Source organism: Heloderma suspectum, chromosome 5 (genome assembly GCF_057233095.1).
Source record: "Heloderma suspectum isolate Gila_16-S chromosome 5, 16-S_ref, whole genome shotgun sequence".
Taxonomy (NCBI): domain Eukaryota; kingdom Metazoa; phylum Chordata; class Lepidosauria; order Squamata; family Helodermatidae; genus Heloderma; species Heloderma suspectum.
The window spans coordinates 149826579-149850276 of record NC_139462.1 but is presented as its reverse complement, the minus strand read 5'-3'; the positions used below and the strand labels follow the sequence as shown (position 1 = coordinate 149850276).

The following is a 23698-nucleotide window of genomic DNA, read 5'->3' as shown; positions in this document are numbered from 1 at the left end:
CTCCAGATGTTTTAGACTTCAAGTCCCATCAGCGCCAGTCAACCTGGCCAATGTTGAGGAATCCTGGGAGTTGTAGTCCAAAACATCTGGAGGGCACCAGGTTGGAATAGGCTGATTTATGTAATCACATTTGTATCCTCCTTTTCCCTCAAGGTTGGTGTAGACAGGGTTCTCTCATTTTATCCTCTCAATATCCGTGCAGGAAGTAAGTGGCCATGAATTGCTCCAGACCATCTAAGTAGGTGCCATGACTAAACAAGGACTAACACTCTAATGTCCCCTCCCCTTTGTGGGCCATTACCACCAACTGCTCTGGGGGGAGGATCCCAGAACAGGGAGGAGGCAGGGAGGCAGGTGAAAATCACCTCACGTCCTCACTCTAGCTGGACTGTTCCCTTCCACTGGAAGGCCATTACTACCAACTGTCCTGTGAGAAGGTTTCCAGGAGAGAGAAGTTGGTAGGTAAAGATCACCTCAGACTCCTCCTCCAGATGGACCGTTCCTACCTTTCCTCACAGAGCTTTCCACCACCAATTGCCACTGTGGGATGGACCCTTATGAGTTGTTATTTCAAATATTGTTTTATTATGGTTATTATCAATGCATTGTCTTACATGTATGACACCTTGGTAAGAACATAAGAGCCATGGTGGATCAGACCAAAGGTCCATCTAGTCCAGCATTCTGTTCACATAGTGGCCAATGAGCTGTCAACTAGGAACCCACAAGGAGCACATAAGTTCAACAGCACCCTCGCACCCATGCTCCCCAGCAACTGGTGTACACAGGCATACTGACTTTGATACTGGAGGTAGCACATAGCCATCAGGACTAGTAGCCATCGACAGCCTTCTCCTCCAGGAATCTATCTAATTCCCTTTTACAGCCATCCAAATTGGTGGCTATCACTACATCTTGAAGTAGTGAATTCCATAGTTTAACTACGCTGTGTGAAGAAGTTCATCCTTTTATCTGTCCTGAATCTCCCACCAATCAGCTTCATGGGATGACCTTGGGTTCCAGTATTACGTGAGAGGGAGAAAAAAGTTTACCTGTCCACATTCTCCACGCCATGCATAATTTTGTACACCTCTATCATGTCTTCCCTTACCCTGAAGTAGAATTTTATCCCGAAAGGTGGGATATAGATCATTGTAATATGAAATAAATAAATGATGGCTAGGCATTACAGCACATTGATTCAGATAAAATATCTTATATTCTAGAAGGAAAAGCTATATGCTTTTGCATTTGTAAAGTACCTTCAGCTTTTTTTTTACTGCTGCGACATAACTAATTTAAAAACAAAATAACTCTAATTAGCTTACATGTGGAAATGGGGGATAAAAGATCCCTGCCCCCACCTCCCAGTCCCAGGCTACATTATAATCCTGCTTCTGGAGAATATTTCTGTGAAGGATAATAGAGGCTTACTCTAAATGTGTGAAATGCAGTTAGCATTACTGTGGACGCTGGCAAATATTTTTGCAGTTCCATGTATTAACAAAAGATGGCAAACAAGAGTCGTTTTCTGAAAAGAGCTCTTTCAGAGTTGAGCCTTAATTGTGTATTTGCAAAATATAAAAGCCAGAATTTCTATTAGAAAAGTGAGACACACAGACTACACACTGCTGAGAACTACTATCCGAACTCTACCCTCCAATAGATGACAGTACTGGGCAAATCAGTCCCTCCAAGCAACCTTGTAATTCAGTCACTTTGGTAACATGTGGAAACATCTTTCAATGGAAAGAACACCAGGCTATAGATCTCAAAATGGCACAATCCAGCAGATCTGTGCTAAATTTTCTAGGACTTTGGGCAGTATCCCGAATACTGCTACTCTGCCTCAGCTGGTTCCGTTGCGCTCGCAGGACCCACTGCTTGCGTAAAGAGGGAATTAGCGACTCGAAAAGTAATCCTGGAGATGCTCATTTCCAGAATGGGTCTGATCGGCAGAGCTCCCTTCTGCAAGCTCTGCTCCCTTTGGGAAATGCGGGCAGTATTGGATATTGTCCCTTAGGCTGTAATTCTGTACACACTTACCTGGGACTAAGTCCCATTGAACAAAATAGGACTTGCCTCTGAGTAGACACACGGGGGACTGCACTATTTATCTCACTGAACTGAGATTTAAACATGGATATGCTGGGCTGCCTGTCTCTTTCAAAGCAATGGAATGGGAGTTGCTCTGACTTGCTTAAATCTCACTAATATCAATGAGACAACTAATGTTTGCTGGATTGTAGCAAAAGTGAACACCGTGAAATGCACAATTCCCCTCTCTACGGCCTTCCATCCATTAGGAAAAATTGGTGCCGAAGCCTAGGAGGAGGCCAGTCCTCTGAGAGTTCCTGTGGTTGGTAGCACTGTCTGCATACACTGTCACTGTGCACAAGCACCTTCCACCACTGGTGTAATGCCCAAAGTTGCTACGCGCTGTCAAATAAAGCTCTCTGAGCAGGTGGTGGTGAGCAACAACAAAGCACATATTGAACAAATTCACAGGAACAGATTCCACATGAATATCAACCATAAAGTAACAACCCAAAGATCAGCTCATGGTGGGTGAATGTAGCTAGAATCGTTCTATAGTTGGGAGAAAGAGGGGGAAGTTAGATGTTAGAAAAAATGTTAGAACTGAGAGCTCGAGGTTGATGTAGAAAGTGTCAGGGACATAAAAACCCTTTGTGATATGGAGCGAAAACACACACACACGCTTTAGCATAAGCATGTCAAGTCTCTGTTTCACCAAGAGTATTATACAGACACAAAACAGATACCATTAAACAGGCTTGCAGTGCAATCCTATACAGGTCTACACAAACACAAGTCCCAGTGTGTTCAATGGGACTAACTCCTTAGTAAGTGTGTTTAGGATTGCAGCCTTTATCAGTTTTAGGTCAAGAATAGGCAACGTGGTACCCTCCAGATGATTTGGACTACAATTCCTGTAAGCCCCAGGCAGCATGGCCCATGATCAGGAACTATGGAATTGAAGTCCAAAACATCTGAAGGGCACAGGTTGCCTATCCCTGGTTTAAGTGAAATTCCCTTGAACCTCAACAAGGCCACATAGGTTGGAATTCAATACTAAAATGATCACCACCATCATCATCTTATTGAATACCGAATTCAGTAATAAAAATCGTCTTACCTTCAAAGAGTGAGTAGGGCCGGTCAGGAATACGACACCCATGTGCACCATACTCCAGACACCACTCTGCAAACTAGGGGAAATAAGGCAAATGAAGGAGATCAAAATAAGGACTAACCTGACAACCAATATAAATGAATAAATAAATACATCCATGAAATCTGCGACATGCAAGACGAGGAACACACTGCAGTCAATCTGTCCAGATTAAGAGGTCTAACTTCAGTCCTAGTTAAGACCATGATTAGATTTCTGGAAACTGGAAGCGCAGATTAAGCAAAAACCACTCTACACTGATTAACGTTTGCATACCAAGGCTGAACTGACCTTCCTCTCTCGCTGGTCATAGTCAGACAAAGAGATAGTAGCAACATGTCAGTTCCAAGGAGAAATGCTCACCAGCTTCCATTAGGAGGCAGTGGTGAGCAATCAATGGCCCACAGTCTGGAATATTCCACTGGTGGCCTTTTTACCTGCCAGAAGGGGAGGGGGAGACAGAGGGCCCTTCCCCCATCGGCCTGTTTGGATCAACATTCAGGTCAACAGCAACTGATAATTTTTATAGGGCCACACTCATTGCCAAGCGTATCATACTGCAGAGAAGGAAAGCCACCAGGTCCCCTGACGTGGATCAATGGGTGAAAGACCTCTTGGAGCTTATGAAGGAATTATTTACATAAAACAAGGGAAGGAAAATCCATTACAAAATGTCTGCCAGAACTTTTTAGAATTCTGTGTGGACTGAGGCATGGAGGACATGTTCTTCCTTGCACCAGCAACACCATGTTCTCTTTTACTTTTTTCTTATCTTCCTTTCCTTGTCAAATCCCCCTTCCTTTCTCCTTTCCCCCCATTCTTTTCTTTTTGCTTTTAAGAATACAATACCATAATAGGCAAATTAACAGATGTGAAAGTGAGAACAGTAAATGGTCCAGTATGTAAGACACAGAACTTAACACACTCCAGTGACCAGAAGGGAAGGGAAGGGAAGGGAAGGGAAGGGAAGGGAAGGGAAGGGAAGGGAAGGGAAGGGAAGTCTCCTCCCCTCCCCTCCCCTCCCCTCCGGAACCAGAGGAAATGGGGGCTTATTGTTATATGTCTTATATCATCAACTGTATAATTGGCAAGGAGGGAGGGGGTTCCTTTTATTGTTTAAAAACGATCTCAAAAAACCTTTCTATGAACTATAAATAACTAAAAAACCCAAGAACTAATAATACCATGCAAATGAATATATATGTATGGAAAATAAATGTTATTAATATAAAGCAGCATCTTGCTCCTGAATTCCACACCCTACAAGTATAATGACTGAATAAAGACAGTAAACAGATTTTTTTTTGGTTTTTACGTGGTTTTTACGGGTAGGTTATAGAATTCAGGACCAAGAGATTGCTTCACGTTAATAGCAATAGATATTTCTTTTCAAGGTTTGCCACAGAAGTGCCATTGCTGTTCCAATTCAACCTACATCACCAACTGCTTCCTATAGTTAACCGTCACCAGGCCTTGATTCAGTGGCAGAATCTTGGCATTTGAACCAGCCCGTCAGACCAAGCCAGCTGCAGTTTCAGCCTTGGAAGTCAGTCTCACTACACTCTCCTATATATATAAATATGTATTTATTTGTTGTATTTTTATCCTGCTTTTCAAACCATTATTATCTCTCAAAGTAACCCACACCAATAACAAAAGACAGGCCCTGACAATGTGCCGACAAACTAAGGAAGACCAGACAAGACACAGGAGTGAAGGAGAGTGGATGGAAAGCATAGAGAAGGGGAATTCTCCAAAGTCAGAATGAAGCAGTGAGCTCTAAGCGGCAATTTACATCTAGTTTGGGCCAGGCTGATCTTCCCTTGCGGCGTTTAGACCGTAAAACATTCTAGCAGGGACCTCTCTATTTTATTGTTTATACAGCATAGGATATAATTTCAAGACCTTCAAGAAAATTATTATTATTACCCTTAACTGTAATTATTTTTTACGATATACATATTTGTGATGGAAAATTCCTCTCCTTCCTTCGCAGTATTTATTAATGGTCAGGGCAGAGGAAATCTGCCTTCAGTAATAAACCCATCAAGAGTATATAGAGAAAGAGAAGAGGGATGCAACAAGATACCTTGCAAGCTCGGTAGAGGTACTTTTTATCCTGAGTGAGGTGATAGAGTGATAAGAAGGAGTAGCCATTACCCGCTGTGCCGTGGCAGATGCCATACCCTTTCCTCAGCAATCCTCTCTGCCAAATGACATCGCTGCATTCCATGGCATCCTTCAAATATTTATCGTCTTTGAAAACCTAGGGAAATTAACAAACACAGAATCACGGTCTTGGAGGGGGACCTGTAGGCCATCTAGGCCAAACTCCTGCTCAGTGCAAGAAACTGTTTAGTCCTCCGGGTGGCTCTGAACCCGGAGCATGTTTGTGCCTGCTTTGCCGACTCCACCACAGGCTTAGCCACAGCAGTCATAGATTCATAGAATAGTCAAAGAATAGTAGGGTTGGAAGGGGCCTACAAGGCCATCGAGTCCAACCCCCTGCTCAATGCAGGAATCTAAGTTAGAGCATCCCTGACAGATGGCTGTCCAGCCTCGTCTTGAATGCTTCCAGTGTGGGAGAGCCCACCACCTCCCTAGGTCATTGGTTCCATTGTCGTATTGCTTTAACAGTCAGGAATTTTTTCCTGATGTTCAGCCAGAATCTGGCTTCCTGTAACTTGAGCCCATTATTCCGTGTCCTGCACTCTGGGATGATCAAGAAGAGATCTTGGCCTTCTTCTCTGTGACAACCTTTCAAGTACCTGAAGAGTGCTAGTCAACCAGCAACCATCATTATAATGTGAACATTTCTGCCCTAAACCAGTAAAGCAGATTCCACACACACAGCTGATGCACGTTCTCATCTGCCCTGGGAAGTTCACCCACATTCCACTGAACTGGCTGGACGCATCTTTTGATGCGCATGCAGAGGTGCACTCCCATCCAGGTGTCATGACTATCTCCAGACTGAGGCCTTTGTTTTTATACACCACATTCCAGGTGTTCAAAGCGTCACACCGATTCTCTTGGTAAACCTTGAAAAAGCCCTGTAAGGTATGCCAATATTATTATCCTTGCGGCGCAGAGGCGGATGCTGAAACTGGGTGAACAGAGCCTGCTAAAAAAATTCCAGCGAGTTCCTGGGCGAGATGACCTTTGAGCCAAAGACAGTATCCTAGACTGCCACTGAGCCTCTGCTTGTTCTGTTGCTCCAGCAGAACAGGCCACTCACGCAACGCAAACTAGCGGTTCCTGAAACAGCCCCGGAAATTGGTGGAAACACTTATTTTCAGAATGGGACAGGCCCGTGGAGCCCCCTTCTGAGTTGCTGACTTCTCCCTTTCCACTCGTTCCTGTTGCGCTAGCAATCCATTCCGCTAGTGCGTGGGCAGTGCAGAATACTGCTCCAACTCACAGAGCATTCCTCTGTTGTCTTCCTTCCCATCCCAACTGTCTCAAATTAGATTACAAGCTCCTGTGACCAGGAATCTCTGTCTTTTGCTTACGTTGCTCTTGTACACAACACTATATCGAGTTGAGAAATACCAGTCAGAATCCTAAGAGACACTTAAGGTCAAGCTACCCAGACTTTTTTTCTTCGAACAGCTGATTTCCCCTACCCGGCCTCCCAGCCATAACACAAACTGCTTTTCAAAGTGATCAGATTTTCAGCTGATAATCTGATCATTTTCAAAAGCAGATTGCCACATAGGATGGGGAAGAGGGTGTTTGCCTTCAGATGTTTTATTTCTCTCCAAGATCCCCTTGGATGTATAGAACTAGTTTCCTAGTTCTTTGGATCTGGGTGAACAATAACACTTCCCTCAACCCAAGCAGCAAAAAACCCCTCACTAGACCCTGAGAAGGATGCATCCATATTTTAGGGCAGCCTACAGGCTCTTGTTAAAAACCTGAAAACTCAGCTTTCATTTTCAAATATGCATGTTTCCATCCCTCATGTGTGTGCAAAACAAGGACACACCTTATATGCTTGCATGAGCATATGGATCACTCCTGGAGCACCATGACACCAGTGCACCAGCCTGTCAGTTTCGTTGCTTAAAGACGACGGATAATTCCCAGATCGGAATTTTTTATGCCGCACGTAGTCGATGCTTGGCTTCACCAGCTCTGCCAGAGTCTCCTGATTCACACTGGATGCTGGCTAAAAAACAGTAATAATCATACGGTAAGATTTCACTCTCTGAAAAACAAAATGGTGAAGTCTACAGAGTACTATGAATCCACGTTCATGCGCATTCATGCTGAGGAATCATTTGCCTTCAATTATGCTTGTTTAACTGGGTCACAGTGAAGGTGGGGCATGACTGTGCTGGCAGAAAATGAATTTGCCCCTTGGTGGTAGTGGTGTATTTAGAAAACAGCTTTGCGCATTACAAAGAAGTGCATGACATATGAAGTGGTGCCCTGCGCATCTCCCCTACCCAGAGACTCATCCGAATTCTCTCATTTGGAATGTGCACATTGCGCAACGGGGGGAAATGCTTATTAAACCAGGAGTGCAAAAAGAGCATGCATGCATCACACGGGCCTCCCTGATCAGCACTTCCTTGTCATAACCTGAGAAATGGCTCTATGACTCAAGCCTCCCTTGGATGGAGTATGGGAAAAGATGGCAGCCGTTTCAAGGGAAAAGGCACAAAGACATGGTACGTGTACAAGGACACAGAAAGGAAGCTCCGCTGTAAATGGAGATGCATGTTCCCCTCCTCTAAATGAGCCAAGCACAAGTCAAACTCAGGCAAATCCACATCCCTTAAGTGACACAGGAAACGTGGCTATTTGAGAACATTTTGGCTATCAGCCTGGCAGCACCACTGACCCCTTCCACAGTGGGGCACTGAGGAAATACTTGGAAGTGCACCGCCATCTTTGTGTCAGGAGACAGGAATTATACTGACTGCACTGGCACATCGTCCCAGCTTACCATGAATGAACAGCGTGCTTAGGCAGGCAGCCCACTCACTCCCATGAATGACCTGAGGTTCAACACCCCTAATTTAAGGGATGCTAGAGGCATGGGCGGTTTCCTCAGAAGCCAACACTGTTTGCATACACTGGCTGCACGCAGATGAGAAAGGAAAGTTGCTGAATTATTGTGAAACAGGTGCAAAACCCCAGTTGCCCCCAACTGCTGCTGCTTGAATGTGGGATTAAACCTGGGATCTTCTGCATGCAAAGCCCATGCTCCGCCACTGAACTATTATGCCATCCTGCCCACTAGTAAGAGGGGCTTAGAACACATGCAAGGAGCCTTCCCCCCAACCAGTGGTCATTTGGTGATTTTCCAGCTTTTGTGCAGTCTTTTCCCCTTTCTAAAAGGTTAATTTATTTATTTAATTTAAAACATTCATATCCCACCCTATATCATTAAGATCTCAGGGCGGCATAGAGATAAAATCAATTTAAACGGTATAAAACAATAAATAATGTAAACAGCTAAAAACATATTAAACCATTAAACAAGCTAATACCAATTATGCTCTAAAACAATAAAACAGTTAAAACAGTGTGCTGCTTTAGGGAATGCATTTAGCTCTTAAAGGCTTTGGTAAAGCTATGTTTTTACTTGGTGCTGAAATGAGACCAGTGTCTGAGTCATTAGGGCCTCCAAGGGGAAGGCATTCCACAACTGGGGTACCACAGCAGAGAAGGCTCTCTCCCACGTCACACCACAGTTTATGTCTCGCATTGGTGAGACGCAGAGGAGTGCTCCCGCAGCAGATCTCAGTCCTTGGGCAGACATATATAGGGATAGGCGCCCCCTCAAATATTGAGGTCCCAAGCTGCTTAGAGCTTTAAATGTCATCACCAGAACCTTGAATTCCAACCGGAACCATACCGGCAGCCAGTGCAATTCTTTTAAAACTGGTGTTGTATGATTTTTACAAGATGTTACGGTTAACAGTCTAGCTGCTACGTTTGCACTAGCTGAAACTTCTAAGGCTTAGTTACTTTCAGGAAGTGCTTTAAGCTACAATATGCTGGCATTTTGGCCCCACCCTTTCCCCCTTTGGCCCCATCCACCACAGGAATGCAGCCAGAGAATTTCTCTGAAATGGAATTCGTCCCGCGGGTTGAAAAAGGTCCCACAGCCCTGGCCTAAAAGCCAAGCACGGCAGAGAGAGAGAGCGACTCCTGCTGTTAAAGATCATTCACCTTGGATGCTGCAAAAGAAGGGTGCTCCTGGCTAAGGACCATGAATGGAGGCTAAGCTGGGTAATCAATCATGGAATCATTACCTGCATAAGCATGTAGTAGATGCCAGACACACCGTGGGCTGCACCAACATATTGCTTCCTGTGCCACTGGTACAATAACGGGCAGCGTTCGGTCTTCCGCTCTTCTCTGGAAAAATTTTTGCCCGATTCAATGATGGAGTCCACCACCTAATGCAGACAGACAGAACGGAAGACAGACAGAACACACCTGGTTGGTACCAAACACACCTGGCTGGTATGTTCAATACCCCAAGTCATTCTTGTAAAGAATTTAAAGAAATCCAGAAACAAACTAACAAACCAAACAATACATGGAACTACGTGTGTCTTAAAACAATATTTCTCAAAGGCAACAATTACGTTTTCACATAACCAGTGAAAATTGTTCTTGGAACAACAATCTTGTCAGAGATACTCCTTGGTTGCATGGAGCTCAGGGGTTCCTTCAGGTACCATTTCTGTTATAATATTGGTTATAATGTTATAATATTCCTGGTAAAAAAAAGGAGATTCCCACCTCCCCCCACAGCCAGCAGATCCACTGCAATAGTGAGAGCTGTGTAGAAGGTGACTGCACAAGTGTCAGGCACCTATTGGACAGTGCCCGTAACATCACTAGAGTCGAATGGTAATTTCCCTCCTGCTTGCACCATTTTGGGAACTTTTTAAAGTTGTGCTTTAATATTATCACTTCTTCATGGCTTTTTAAGAGGGTGAAGTGCTAAACATCTGCAGGCCTATCCCCCACTCCAGACACATGTGTGGCCCGGCATTTGGGGAGATCCTTCATTTTATTTTATATCGTTCTCCAAAAGCTAGGCACTCTCCCCTGTCCCCCTTTGAAGCACACATCTCCTCTCCCATTTTTCTCCTGAAAGCAGGAAACAGGAGTACAGCATCCCCAGCTGTCTCAGCCTATGCATTCTATTGTGCCTCCAGACAGAATATCATGCCTTCCTCTGACTTGAATTAGGTTCTTGGCCAGGTTGCTTTTCTTTTGGTCTCTCCAGTTTGTTTTCTGGGAAGTGAGTATTTTGTGACCCACCATGCCCACCACGGTAGCCATTTTATGAATGGGCAAGCCCCACCCCATGGCAGCCATTTTGTGAAAGCACCCATGACACTCTCTCAAAATCTGGAATGTGCCCACTGACCCAAAAGGTTTGGGGACTCCTGGCTAAGAGGAAAATGTGGGGACAAATAAAAGGCACCATGGGTTCGTGGTGAGGTCTCCTCCTAAAGGAACCGACTCAGTGGAAAGCTGACCCTCTGGAGTTTCCCACCACTCAAGGAAGCAGAGAACACAAAATCCTGGAAACTGTGTTCTGTCTTACCTCTTTGATAACAGACTGCGGCACTGTCTCGGGACCAATTTCAGTATTCAAATAAAGCAAGGCATACAGGTAACCTGCTCTTCCATAGAGCAGCTCATCTGGAAGGTCAGAATCGGTGGCAAGGACTATTCTCTGGAGCTGCAGAAGTCTGGGCAAAACAGAATTGGGAAAAGAATTGAAATGCTTTCTCAGTTACACACTCTCCCTGGATCACACCAAGTTCTCAGTCATGATTCATGGAATACGATCCAATCAAGGCTTGCAAACAGCGACTCGCCTGGTTGCCATGGTGAGCAAGAGCTGCCACCAGGTGACCAAGTGGAGAAGCTCTATTTCGACGGATGAGAATTGACTCCCTTTGTCTCAGGCTGTGGGTGTGCCATCAATGACTAACATAGTAGGTTTATGTGACCTGGTGAGCTGGTAAAAACCTTTGCAGACTAGCATCTTTGGGGAACTTCCTTGTAAGGATATTTCAATCTGAGGCAGCTCTTAAGGCTTGTCTTGATCAAATGTTTGTGCACTTTTTTCCCTGGCAGGAGAAAAATAGCTTGGAATAAAACAACGAAAGACCATTTTCCTCAAGGTGCTCACAGCTTTTTCAGAAAAGGTACCCAGACACACAGAACATGGGAAGCCATTGGTCTCTCTTGCTCAGTATTGTCTGAACTGAAAGCAGTAGCTCTCCAGTCTTTCAGACCGAGATTATATGGAGATGCCAGGGACTGAACTTAGGGTTTTCTGCACGCAAAGTGTGTGCTGATCTATGGCCCTTCCTGTAGAAAGCGCGCCGAATAAAAATAGTGGGTTGGATCCATACTCAGTCATGCTTAGAGTAGGCACACTAAAATCAGTGGGACAAGTATGTCATGGCTATCTTAAGTCCCATTGATTTCAATGGGTCTACTCTAAGTATGGCTACTATGGGAACTAACCCCAAATCTCTACAAATTACAAGCAGGCAGATCACCCTCCAAGCATCCAAAACCACACATGCCTCCAGCATCCTCTCATTCCTGACATCAGGGGTGCTGAACCTCAGGCCCATGGGCCAAATTTTGGCCCTCCAGGCTTCCCCTTCCCATAGCCTCAACCCCTTTCCCCAACCGCTGAAAGGTTGAAATGCCTCTCCTAAGGCTTAGTTATTGGCAATACGAGCTTCAAGCTATTTTTTTATTTTGGGTCCCAGCCTTTATGCCTTCAGCCAGCCCCTGCTTGAATGCAGCCCCCGAGAGCTTCTCCAGAATTAAACTTGGCCCTCAGGCTGAAAGGGGTTTGATGCCTCTGCCTTACATGGAGCAGATTGTCCAATGGAATATTATGTATTGAACCGCACATGGTGCTGTTCAGTGGACTCAGTTCACGCATTTAGCCCTCAGCCATCAAGTGTACCAAGTAAACCAAGTGATGAACATTCCTGTGCGAACGAAGACATCCGGAGGGTTTTTCTTTTTCTTAGCAGCAGCAGCCCCCCCCCCCCCCCCCCGCTGTAAGCTGCTCCAAGCTGCTCCACAGCCCTTGCATGTCAAAAGTGGCTTATGGTGCACTCATTTGGAAGGGGACAGTGCAGGGCTGTTCAGAAACAGGAGAAACATATCCAGATGCGCTTGCAGATGTGCCCCCATACCGCTTTCTGGATGGCAGCCACTTCCTTTGGAAGTAAGCCCAATTGATTCCAATGGAATTCATTTCGCATTAAGCAGGCTTAAGATCCCAGCCGTAATCTTATTTTACTCATCGCTTCCACTCCACAAAACAGTCTGGCTGTGTCCAAATCTGAAAAAATAAAATACATTGCCTCCCTGGCTTTATCCCCCCCAAAGAAAGGCCTTCTATTTCAAATGGAAATATTCATCTCAAAAGCCGTGGCAGGGATTAATAGTGCAGGGGGTGTGGATTAGGAGGAGACTGATTAAACATTCTAAATATAAATGCCACTGCAATGGCTGTAGGCAGAGTCCTCGAGACCTAATCTGCGTGAGCAGGCAGGGCCGAGAAATGCTGCTGGAATGCTGATAGGTACGGCCACAGGAGAGTGACAGCAAAGCATCCCAAAAGCCTCTGGATCCAAAACTTATTTCCTGGGATGAAAACATTAGAGGAAACACAACAAGTGAGATGGATCTCAATCATGCTGGGGGGGGGGGGTTGATTTCTACTAGCCACAGGCACCTAACTGAGTCAGTTATTTATAACCCCTGCATAGCAGCTCACTTTGCAGGTGTTTTTGCATCCCTCAGGCCTTTCAAGCGTTCCATGAGGTAAAGAGACCCTGCTCCATGGATGTGCCCAGCTGATTTCTCTCTGTTTGTTTGTTTTTAGTTACACTCAGAGCGCAGCACAATCCATTTGTCTCCTAAACTGTGGCCAAGCTTAATGCACAACCCACAATGACTTCCAGCGTGAAATCCAATGGAAGCTGAAATTGGGGCTTGAAAGAAACATATTGGGATATCAACAACTAGCAGCCAACCCTCTATGTGCAGAGATAGGATTTATCAATTTAAGGCTCAATCCTAAACGGACGCCCATCAGCCTCTGAACTCAGAGGCTGACAGGCTTCCTAGGCAGGGCAGGAGAAGCGGCGGAGGCGACCTTCCCCTCTGTGCTTCCCCCACTCTGCATTTTAGATAGACAGGCATTTTCGCTGAGGCGTCAGGAAGTGGGAGGGAAGGAGGCTGGAAAAGGCTAGGGGTAAATCGCATCCTTGCTTTCCCAGTCCCCTCCCCTTCCCACCCACCGACACGCCCCCTTTCCACTCCCTCTGAGGTCCCTTTTGCAACCTCGGAGAGACAGCCAGCACGGTTCTCTCCATGCTGGCTGTGAGGGGAGAGGGCGAGGAGCTCGGACTCCTGGGTCTGAAGTGGGAGTGCTGTCTCCGACCTCGGATCCAGGAATCCAAAGTATCTGATGCCCCCCCTCCCAAGCTGTCTAGGAGCTATAGGATTGCTCTCTTAGATGGTTTAAATATTTCGGAACTGCTACACTGATAAAATATCACTCATCGCAGCATACACAGCCGCAATCGTAAATATTCAAGACGCAATAAAAGCGTGTAAAAATCATCACTGCATAAAAATATTAAAATATACTGGGTTGGATTCAGATTTACGCTGGATCAACTGCACTGGAGGACATGGCCTTCCCTGCCCTCTCCTTCCCATGGCAGCCTCTCCACCCTCCTGAAAATGTTACACAGATAGTCAGGAGACGCTGCTGAATGGGGTGAACTGTGGTGTGTGTGGGGGAGGGGGGCCAACAATCAGGCAGAAGGACCTTCCGTGAGTGGAGCCCTTCTTCTTGCCCACCCTGGGTACGCAGAAACCCCCAAACTCGGAGGCTTGCGAGAGCCTTGTGCAAAGAGGGAGGCACTTCCTGGCCTGCATCTTCGCTAGATGGGTGATTTCGTCTGTCTAGCAAAGGTTTTGGGGAGAGGGAGTGAAGGAATGAAGGAGGCTGGGGCAGCAATAGGAAACGGCGTAAGCCAGCTGCCCTGCCTCTTCCCCTCCCCGCCTCCAGGAATGCCTCCTTTCCTCCGTGTCCATTTACCGAGCACAGAGAGGCAGCTGGCGCAGTTCTCTCCATGCAGGGGAGGGGAACGCAGTTTCCTAGCTCCGAGCTTGGAGCCCTGTCTTCGAGCTCAGAGCCAGGAAACCAAAAAATCCTATGTCCCCCAGACACTGTCTAGGGGACATAGGATTGCTCCCTCACTGTATTTCTAGGACAGCAAAAAGAATGACGCAGGAAACTATACCAAGTCAGACCAGTCTTACACCATTTAGCCCAGTGTTGTCGGCATGTGTTCAGGCAAGCGTTTTTCCAGCCCTATCTGGAGATGCCGGGGGTTGAACCTGGGACCTTTTGCATGCATAGCAGGCGATCTACCACCAGCGACATGGGGCAGAAATATTTTTGAGTGCTTCGTTCTTCGCAGAAAAATTTCCATTTCGTAAGTGCAGTATTAACAATGAATGGATGCCAATTGCCAATACAATATTAGGCAACCTTGGCAGTTTCAAAGTTGTAGATGAGTGGTTCTCAGCCTATCATGAACAGTTCTTTGGGTTGCTAACATTTATTAGTATGTTAACAAATTTTTAGTACCTCTGTTTTTTCTTAAATGTGAACAATCTAGAGGAAGTACATGTATCGCCTTTAAATTTTTACAAGCATTCTGATAACAAAATCTATGTAATACAACAAAATCTATGTAAGACAACATTCAAAGCACATTAAGTGTATTTATTTATTTATACAGCCTATTTATACAGAAAAAGGTCCTATAGTTCCCAGCATGCCCCAGCTATCATGGCTGGCCAGAGGGACGCTGGGAGTTGTATGACTTTTTTCCATCTAAACATGCATAGGAATGCATCCTAAATGTGCTTTAATTTTCCCCTCCAATATTTCATGTCAAAAACCTGAGGTGCATTGGGACAAAAAAATTAACATGGGGTACTTTTCTTAGCTTGCTGTTCACAAAATACAAGTAGAATAAACATGTGAAATTAGACCACTCTCTAGGGCATCAGAAAATTTTCCAATGCAAACTGAACATTTTCCCTATCCGAATTAACTTAATTTGCATATGAAAATTTTCCAATTCTGAACGTCTGGAACACCCACATCACTATCTACCATACATATTCAAGGGCAGGGTACAAATGTGTAAAACAGACACGCTTACTTAATTCACGCCGCTTTCTTCCCTTGACCTCCCAAGGTCAGCCAGCAGACAACGTACCCTACTGCTACCAAACCCATGCCAACCCCCAAAGAATGTTTCGCTCATGCACAGTCTTGGTCCCCAAGCGAACCGCACCCAGCCACTCACTTCGTCACACACTCCTTGGATTCGCTGTCATTCTTCAGCCTGTGGTACACCACTGCTCCCACTGCCAAGGGCCCCGCATCGCCGCAGAGGAACGTAACCCGCCTTCCATTCAGGTTGCGCAGTATTCGCTTCACGTAATCCAGGGATCGCTGCAGGTGGCTTTGCTCCTCCGTCACACGGTGCAGCTGAAGGTACAAGAGGGCTGTCCCTGGAGTCGCCACACAAAAGAGAAATTAAAGGCCCCGGTCTCGCGTTTCGGCAGCGTCAAGAATGGTGGACTGTTTTCTGTCAGGAGATGAGGCTGTGTTGTCCCCTCTAATCTAACCGCCTGGGATTGTATGTTATCTCGAGGCTCCTTGGCCCTTTGCTCAAGGCCAGGCGCAGTCCCTGTTAATTGGGAAGTGCTAACAGCTGGAGCTGGTGGGGAGTTCCTGGAGGCCAGGGTGGTCCTCCCAGGGCTGAGCCGGTGATTGGCTAAAGGAAAATCTGTCCTGGGTTGCCAGGGCTGGGCTTTAAAAGAGGGCTGAGGTAGAGGCATGGGGTCTCCCTTCGTCCTGGTGGTTCCGGGCCTGCTGATGGCTGGTTGCTATCCTGGGAGACCCATACTTAGGTATGTTAAGGATAGGCCAGGTAGCTTTATTATTTTGCTTGGGTGTGCACTTGTCAAGCTCTCAGTGTATGTTTAAGTAATTTGGCTTTGTACCCTTTTGTCCAATTTGCTATTTCCATTCTTCCCTTTCCCTCTGCTCCTTTATATTTATCTTAATAAACCTTTATCCAACCTTTATTTGGTGCAATTTCTCTGCATAACCACAGCACCAATTTCAGTGCCCCTTGGCTTAGGAGGGTGGCTACTAGGTATTTTGGGGGACTGGAAGGCCACATTTGGTCAGTCCTATTTTGGTAGGAGAGCTGGAATCAGTTCCAGAGCAATCCTACCTTGCAGGAACACTGGAGCTGGTTCCAGCGGATCCTTCACAGGCAGCATCCCAGTAAAGCGAGGATGTTAAACCTCTTTCAGCCCAAGGGCCAACCTCTACTTCAGAGACGCTCTCGGGGGCTGCCAGTAGCTAGGGCTTAGGAGGGCTGTCTTTTAAGAATGAGGAAAAAACTGCTAAAAAACAGGAAGCTGCAGCTTGTGTAAAATGCAGCAACCAGAATGATAACAGGGACCAGAAGGTCTGAACATATAAGATCGATTCTGGCCCGCTTGCACTGGCTACCTATATGCTTCCAAGCCCAATTCAAAGTGCTGGTTTTGACCTATAAAGCCCTACGCAGCTCAGGACCACAGTACCTAACAGAATGCCTCTCCCAGCATGAACTGACCCACGCTACACTCTGCATCTAAGGTCCTCTTCCAGCAGCCTCCTCCAAGCCCTGCTTGGAGGGTGGCAACAAGGGAGAGGGCCTTCTCGGTGGTGGCTCCCCATTTATGGAATTATTTCCTTGACGAGGCCTGCCTGCCACCAACATTGTCATCTTTTGGGCGCCAGGTTAAAACTGCCCTCTTAGGCATTTGGCAGCGTATAATGAGTCTCTTGATTGTCTCTGGCTGATTGTTTCTGTTTTAGATATATGTTGTTGTTGTCTGTGTTATTTGTTCTATGTTATTATGAGAATGGTTTTATATTTTATATAATGTATTTTAATGGTTTTTAATTTTTGTGAACCCGCCCAGAGAGCTTCAGCTATGGGGCACGATAGAAATATAAGAATGAATGAACGGCCAGGAAACCATCAAATGATCTGTAGTTGGGGGAAAGGGTATGGGGCCAGTAGAAAGGAGTGTGGCCATCAGGGGACCTCAAGCAGGCCAGATTTGGCTCCTGGATCTAAGGTTCTACACCCCTGCAATAATGAGAAATACATTTTTAAAAGAATAGTTTTAAACATTTTCTGAGCCATTCACCTTTTATTACAAAAAACATGGGATTCATCCAATTCTTTACCATATCTCTTTCCCCTTCTAGTTCTTCCTTTCTCCCCTGACATTTCTCCTCTTAAAAGAAATCCTAGTCTTCCTGTGCATGGAACTCTGCTCACAGATGCTGCGGCTGGTGCGGGCAACTTGTAGCCCTCCAGGTGTTTTGGCCTACAGCTCCCATAAGCCCTAGTCAGCATTACCAATGGTGATGGATTATGGGAGCTGTAGGCTGAAATATCTGGAGAGCCAGAAGTTGCCCATCCCTGGGCTGGAGGAAGGGGAGGAGATGATTTTCACCGATTCCCCCTTCGGCCCCCTGAAAAGTTGCACCAGAAGGTTGCAGGAACAGTGTGGGAGATGGCGCTGGGGCTAGTCCTCCCTCCTCTTCTTCCTCCAGCAGTGACCCTCCCTCTGGATCTTAGTCCTTTCTGCAAACAGGAGGCGTCTGGATCCATCTCCAGAGAAAGAGAAAATAATGCTTCTATGACCCACCATGGGGACAACCTTCTTGTGGGTCCTGACCCACCAGCTGAAGATTTTTCTGATGCAAATGATGCTGGCCACTAAATGACTACCCAAAACCCTTCACTTGGGGAATGCAAATCACACTGTCGCTCAGATTCAAGGGCACGCACCAGTGTGTCCTTCAAAAAACACCAAAAAGGAAAAAATCCAAAAGCACCGCTGAGTATGGACTGTAATGATTATTTACAACCAATTTGTTTCTTGCTATATATATTTTTAACTGTCTATAATATAAAAAAATGTCTGTCTAAAAAACATAATGTCAATAATGTCTAAAAATTATAGGAAGAAACAAATGGGTTACATACCACAATTTACCTAAAGTAGCTGGTAAAGTAAGGATTCGCAATATGTTTGTCATTAATTTGATATATGTTCGAGATACAGATTAAACATATATTTCAATTGTATAATCATTACATTCAATAGAAAGAATATAAGGAAGTATGTCTCACTCATTATTATATGATATGAGTATGGTTTTCATCAAGTGTATATGCTGTAGAGGAAAACAGCTCTAAATATTACGGTGGTGAATTAATTTAAGATTTTTAGAGTTGTGTATGTTAATTCTATTGTACAACAAAAATATTATTTTATATATTTTAAAGAGATCAATAGCTCCTGAGGAAGAGACAGTCTCAAAACGCATTGAGCATTTTAGTGTTCTGCCTAAAAAATAAATAATTTTTATATAGTCTGTGAAGGATTGTTTGTCTCACCCCCAACAACCCTGCAAGGTGGGCCAGGCCCAACTTGGCCACAGGTTCCCCCGAAGTTGACCCAGTAGCTCCCTTCCGAGGCCAAAAGGCACTGTATTTAGCACTGAAGTTATACAGGACACACCACACCAACTAGAACTTAGATAAAAGTTTATTAGGAGAAAGGAACAAAGAGGAAGGAATGGGGAGAGGTGGTAGGTTGTACAGGGAATTACAAGCAAGGTAAAATACTCCAAGCAAAACCAGAAACACCAACACCAAGGCACACACTCCCAAGAGCAAAATAATAAAGCTAGCTAGCCTATCCAAAGCTACCAAAGTATGGGCCTCTCAGGATAGCCATCAACCAGCAGCACATCCTAGTACCGTCAGGGCCAAGAAGAGACATCCGCCCCTTCTTTGGCCCTCTTTTTATTGCCCAGCCCTAGCGACTCAGGGCAGATTTGAAACACCCAAGCCCAGTCCCAGGACACCCCACTCCACCCCGCAAGGAGGCTGAATCTTCCCACCAGGCATGGCTGTTATTATTTTCCCAATTAGCCGGAGCAGAGCTGCAGGGCTGCGAAACAGCCAAAAGACAATCAACCTCCAGGTGGCTACTTCGTACGTGACTACCCAAGAGGCCCTCATGGCTCCCGCTTCTACTATCCCATTCTTGACATAGTCCATGAATATTTTAGAGATCTGCACAACAAATAAACAGTCATGACAGTCTCAGCAGCGTTTCTGGATTTTTCCCTTTTTGGTATTTTTTGTGTAGCGCACCTTCCCTCTCCGTTTTTCACCCATGCGTCCTTGGACATTTTTCTTGGCACCCACTTGGATGTTCTACCTTTCCTACTTCATAGAAAAAGCAAAAAAATCTTACTGGTAGCTGCTGCTGCTGCTGCTATTTTAATTTCCTACGAATGCTTGCGGGCCACATGTGGTATCCAAAGACAGTGTTTGGATGGCAGGGGGCTGCACCATTTTGTGGTGTTGGCCAGGACAGTTTCTCAACTTGCCAAATGTGCCCAGGGCCCCCAAAAGGTTGCCTACCTCCACTGTGAGTATAAACACGTAGCATGATCCTGTAAGATGCAAGTCCCACTGGGTTCCATGGGGCTTTATGCCCAAGTATGCACTCATGTGATTACAACCTTAATGCAACTGTGGTGTCAAACAGGACGGTTCCAGTCCGCCCTGCTGATGTGATTTGGAATCCCACACACACATATGGGGCAGAGCCTTGGGGACAGGACTCCCATCTAGCCCGGGGAGTATGGGAACATATTCATGCATGTGTAGGACCGACAAAGGATAGTGGCTGTAAGGTGAAGAGGGCAGGTGACAATGGAGGAACAAGCAAGGTATCTGCAAGTTGTTTTGTTCTTCCACAGCATGCATTTTTTAGAAAGTTTTTGTGCTGTGTCACTGCATGACATTAAAACATCACCACGCTGCTTTACCCTCTGAAAATTACCTGCAGAAGGCAATAAGTAAGGGTGCAATCCTATGCATGTTTAGACAGAAAAAAGCATAGCTGGCTGGGGAATGCTGGGAGTTGTAGGACGTTGTTTCTATCTACACATGCATAAGATTGCACCCTAAACTAAATATATAGAGAAAGTATTATTTAAGATGAATCAAGAACGCTTCCCAAGTGCTTTTGTAACTGCATCAGCTGTCAAACAGGTATTCTCCGAAACTTTCTGAGGAGAAGCCAAGTTAGCGCCTTGCTGCTGGGGGACACACTAGGAAACATCCTTGGCATTTCATCCCTCTTTTGTGTTGTATTTGAGCATTCTTGCACAAAGCCTGAGCCATCCTCCACAGGACTGATATTACTCATCCATCCATCTTGTTGTTCTAAGTGCGATTGGTTGCATTGCACTTGACTAGAATGAATTAGCAATGAATTGTCTTCTGCCCAGCCTCAGAATTTTGCTCTCTTCCACTTCTAAAGACACAGCTAGTGAGAGGCGGCAATTAAAACAAAAAACAGTGCTGCAAAGCTGCTCCCATTTTTAGATTTTTAAAACAAACTAATCATAAATGCCACAATTTTCTCACCTCTCCACCTACAGAATCATCTGCCCAGAACACTCTGAGTCCTTCCAAAAGCTTTTAAGGAGGAACAAGCAGAAAAATAATTACTTTCCACTTTCAGAATTGAGCATGGGCCAGTCCTCTTTCAGATTTAATTCTTGCTAGGGACAACGCTGGAAGAAACTTGAGGAACATCTAACCCAAACATCTGTGCTCCATTTCCATCAGCTCTGCTACCAGCTCCCTTGCACTTCTCCCTTCCTCAACTGTTACCTGGCAGCAGCAGCTATTATTATTATTATTTAGATTTATTAGTGGCCCACCCGGCCACTCTAGGAGGCATATAATACAAATAACACAAAATACAATATAATCAACGGAACAAAAGAACATCGCTCTAAAAAAAAAACCCCTAACCCACCCCAAATGCCTGCTTGAACAGCCAGGTTTTCAAAGCCCTGCAGAAGCTCATCAAAGAGGGGGCATGGCGGAGGTCACTAGGGACGGAATGCCACAGAGTGGAATATTCCATCAGGCTGCAGCAAAGGGAGAGATAGGAAGTGAGGCTACTTCATCAGCTCTGCTGAGAGACCAGCTCCTTTCAGCTCCTCCTTTCCTGAACTGTCTCCATTCCCAGCTGGTGGTTATACGTACTTTATAAATTTAAGAACTGATACCTGAGTTTGCCTTTTTTCTTCTTCTTCCCTCCCCATTCCCTTTTATGTCATGTCTTTTAGAGTGACTTATGACTGACCGTACGTAACCCACTTTGGGAGCCTTTTCAGCTAAAGAGTGGGGTAACAATGCTTTAAAGAAATACATCATTCTAAAATACAAGTACAGTATGCCATAATTACAGGATTGGAATGAACAAGAGTCCCATACAAGCAGTACCCAGTATTATGTACACTCAGTACAAATAAATACATGAATTCTGCACTCTGGAAGTACAAATTCAGTGCCAGAAACACCCCTGTATTCTGCAATCTGATTCCATTATAAAAATTAAGCAGATTTGCATAAATCTTCTATTTTGCATATTTTATTATGCATCATCATTCTTACTATCATGAATTATTCTGGCTGGCCGCTCTTGGGGATAAGCAATTTGCTCAGCACAGCACTGAGCCCCTGCACACAGGCGTTGAAGACTGTTCATCTTTATGGATGTAAGAGAGCAATCCTATGGTTCCTGGGTGAGTCAGGGACCATAGAATAGCATGGAAAACCCCTTCTAAGGTTAGAGGTAGTAGTCTAACCTCAGAAGGGAGATTTGGAGATCCTGCCCCTGCCTCCTCACAGCCAGTACCGAGAGAATCATGCTGGCTGCCTCTCCGAAGTCAAGTTCCTGACCTTGTCAGGATCTGCTCAGTCTGGAAAGCTCTGCAGGTCCACCTGGGGGCCAGACATAGAAGGCAGCCTGGCTCACAGTATTTGCAGGATTAGGCCCTGGCCCTGCAGGTGCTCCCAGGTCCTCTAATGCAGACCAGCTGGGAGCCTCAGGGAGTCCTATAAAGAGCTTTCTCTTCCCTTCAAGCCTTGCCACGGCAACATAAGTCATCATGGTGGCCCAGACTGCTCATTCCTGACTGTTGTGATACCTTGCTGGTTCTTGACCCCTGCCTGTTTAGACTCTGCCTTCACCTCTGGCCCTGCCACACCTTGTTTGGGTCTGACCCTTGCCCAAGGAACCTCTGCTCTCTGCCCACCTCCATCCCTCCTGGTCCCAGTGTTCTCGCCAAGGATGCCTGCTACCCACACCCCAGATCTGACAGACCTTGGAGAGGGTATGGTGAACTCGACCTCGGAAAGATGGAAAAGGGGGCATGCCGGTGGGAGGAGAGAGGAGGAGACTGGAGAGGCCAGGCTACAAGCTACCGTGAGTGTCCCCCAGCCTTCTTCCCTCCCCTTCCAAAGCGCCCTCGTTAGATGGGCTGTGTGATGTTATATGTACGTATATTATGAATCTATAGTTATGTATTCCTGTTATGAGTCTGTATTTTATGGTGTGTATATCTAGGGTGAAAGTGGTATGAATAACAGGAGGTATGGTGTATCTGCATATGTGATTTGATTGGCTGAGTGTGGTGTGTGTGTGAAGGGTGTGATATATAAGCAGGGAGCTGTGTATGTGGAAGGCAGACAGGGAAAAGTTTAGATCATGACAGGGCTTGGGGAGAGAGGATTTGGATAGGGGCTGTGAAGGGGGAGAGGGTGAAGGGGGAGAGGGTATACATAGGTGCTTTTAAAGTTACTTATTTACTGTTCAACATATTAATGCTGTACTGAATAAAGATGTCTTTGTTTTATAAAATCCTACGCCTAGTGCTTGGGGCTACAAAAGGGTGAAGTAATAAAGGGAATAATACAGGTTAAAATAAAGCCAGGGTATCCACACAGCTCACAAAGTAAAAGGGTTGGACCTGAGGTAAAGGTTCTGGTGGCAGCATTACTGTGTGGGGGTGGGGAGGTTTTGCCTGCTGTCCGAAAGGGCTTATAGAAGATATATTCTCACTGATAATAGGTAGGAACATCACAGGCTGAAAAGCCCCTCTAGCAAAAATACAGGAGATCGGAGGACAGGGAAGCAAATATCACCTCCACTGCTCCTCCCGCCTTGATGGCTTCAGCCCAGCACAGCATAGGTATCTGGAAGCCTCCAAGTTTGGAGGCTTCTGAGCAGTGGGTAAATCTTATTCAGCCACACCTTGGGCTTCAGAGATTTTAGTAAGCATTGCCCACATACGCACAAGCATGTTCTTGCAGAGATTCTCAGAAAGATTATTTCTATGCCCAAGACAACATCTAGCGCATCGTCTGTAGTCGAACAGAATGGTCACACATACACTCCAAGTCTGTTAATTAAAGCAACAGGTTCTTCTCTTCT

The 23698-nt window shown here is 45.5% G+C and overlaps 1 protein-coding gene across 3 annotated transcripts in view; it reads right to left on the bottom strand.

Moving 5' to 3' along the window:
* The window catches only part of LANCL2 (LanC like glutathione S-transferase 2), a 35275-nt gene that overhangs the window by 2249 nt on the left and 9328 nt on the right, over positions 1-23698 (bottom strand). For 2 of the 3 annotated variants that reach the window (XR_014792270.1, XM_084857772.1), the window contains exons 3-8: positions 15610-15817; positions 10776-10923; positions 9463-9609; positions 7182-7364; positions 5283-5459; positions 3158-3230 (exon numbers count right to left, since the gene is read on the bottom strand). Coding sequence is in view for 2 of the 3 variants with exons in the window: in XM_084857772.1 (XP_084713898.1) it covers positions 3158-3230; positions 5283-5459; positions 7182-7364; positions 9463-9609; positions 10776-10923; positions 15610-15817 (936 nt within the window). In the remaining variant the exon portion in view is untranslated. The remainder of the gene's footprint in view (positions 1-3157; positions 3231-5282; positions 5460-7181; positions 7365-9462; positions 9610-10775; positions 10924-15609; positions 15818-23698) is intronic. The other variant, XM_084857773.1, reaches the window with a different exon arrangement.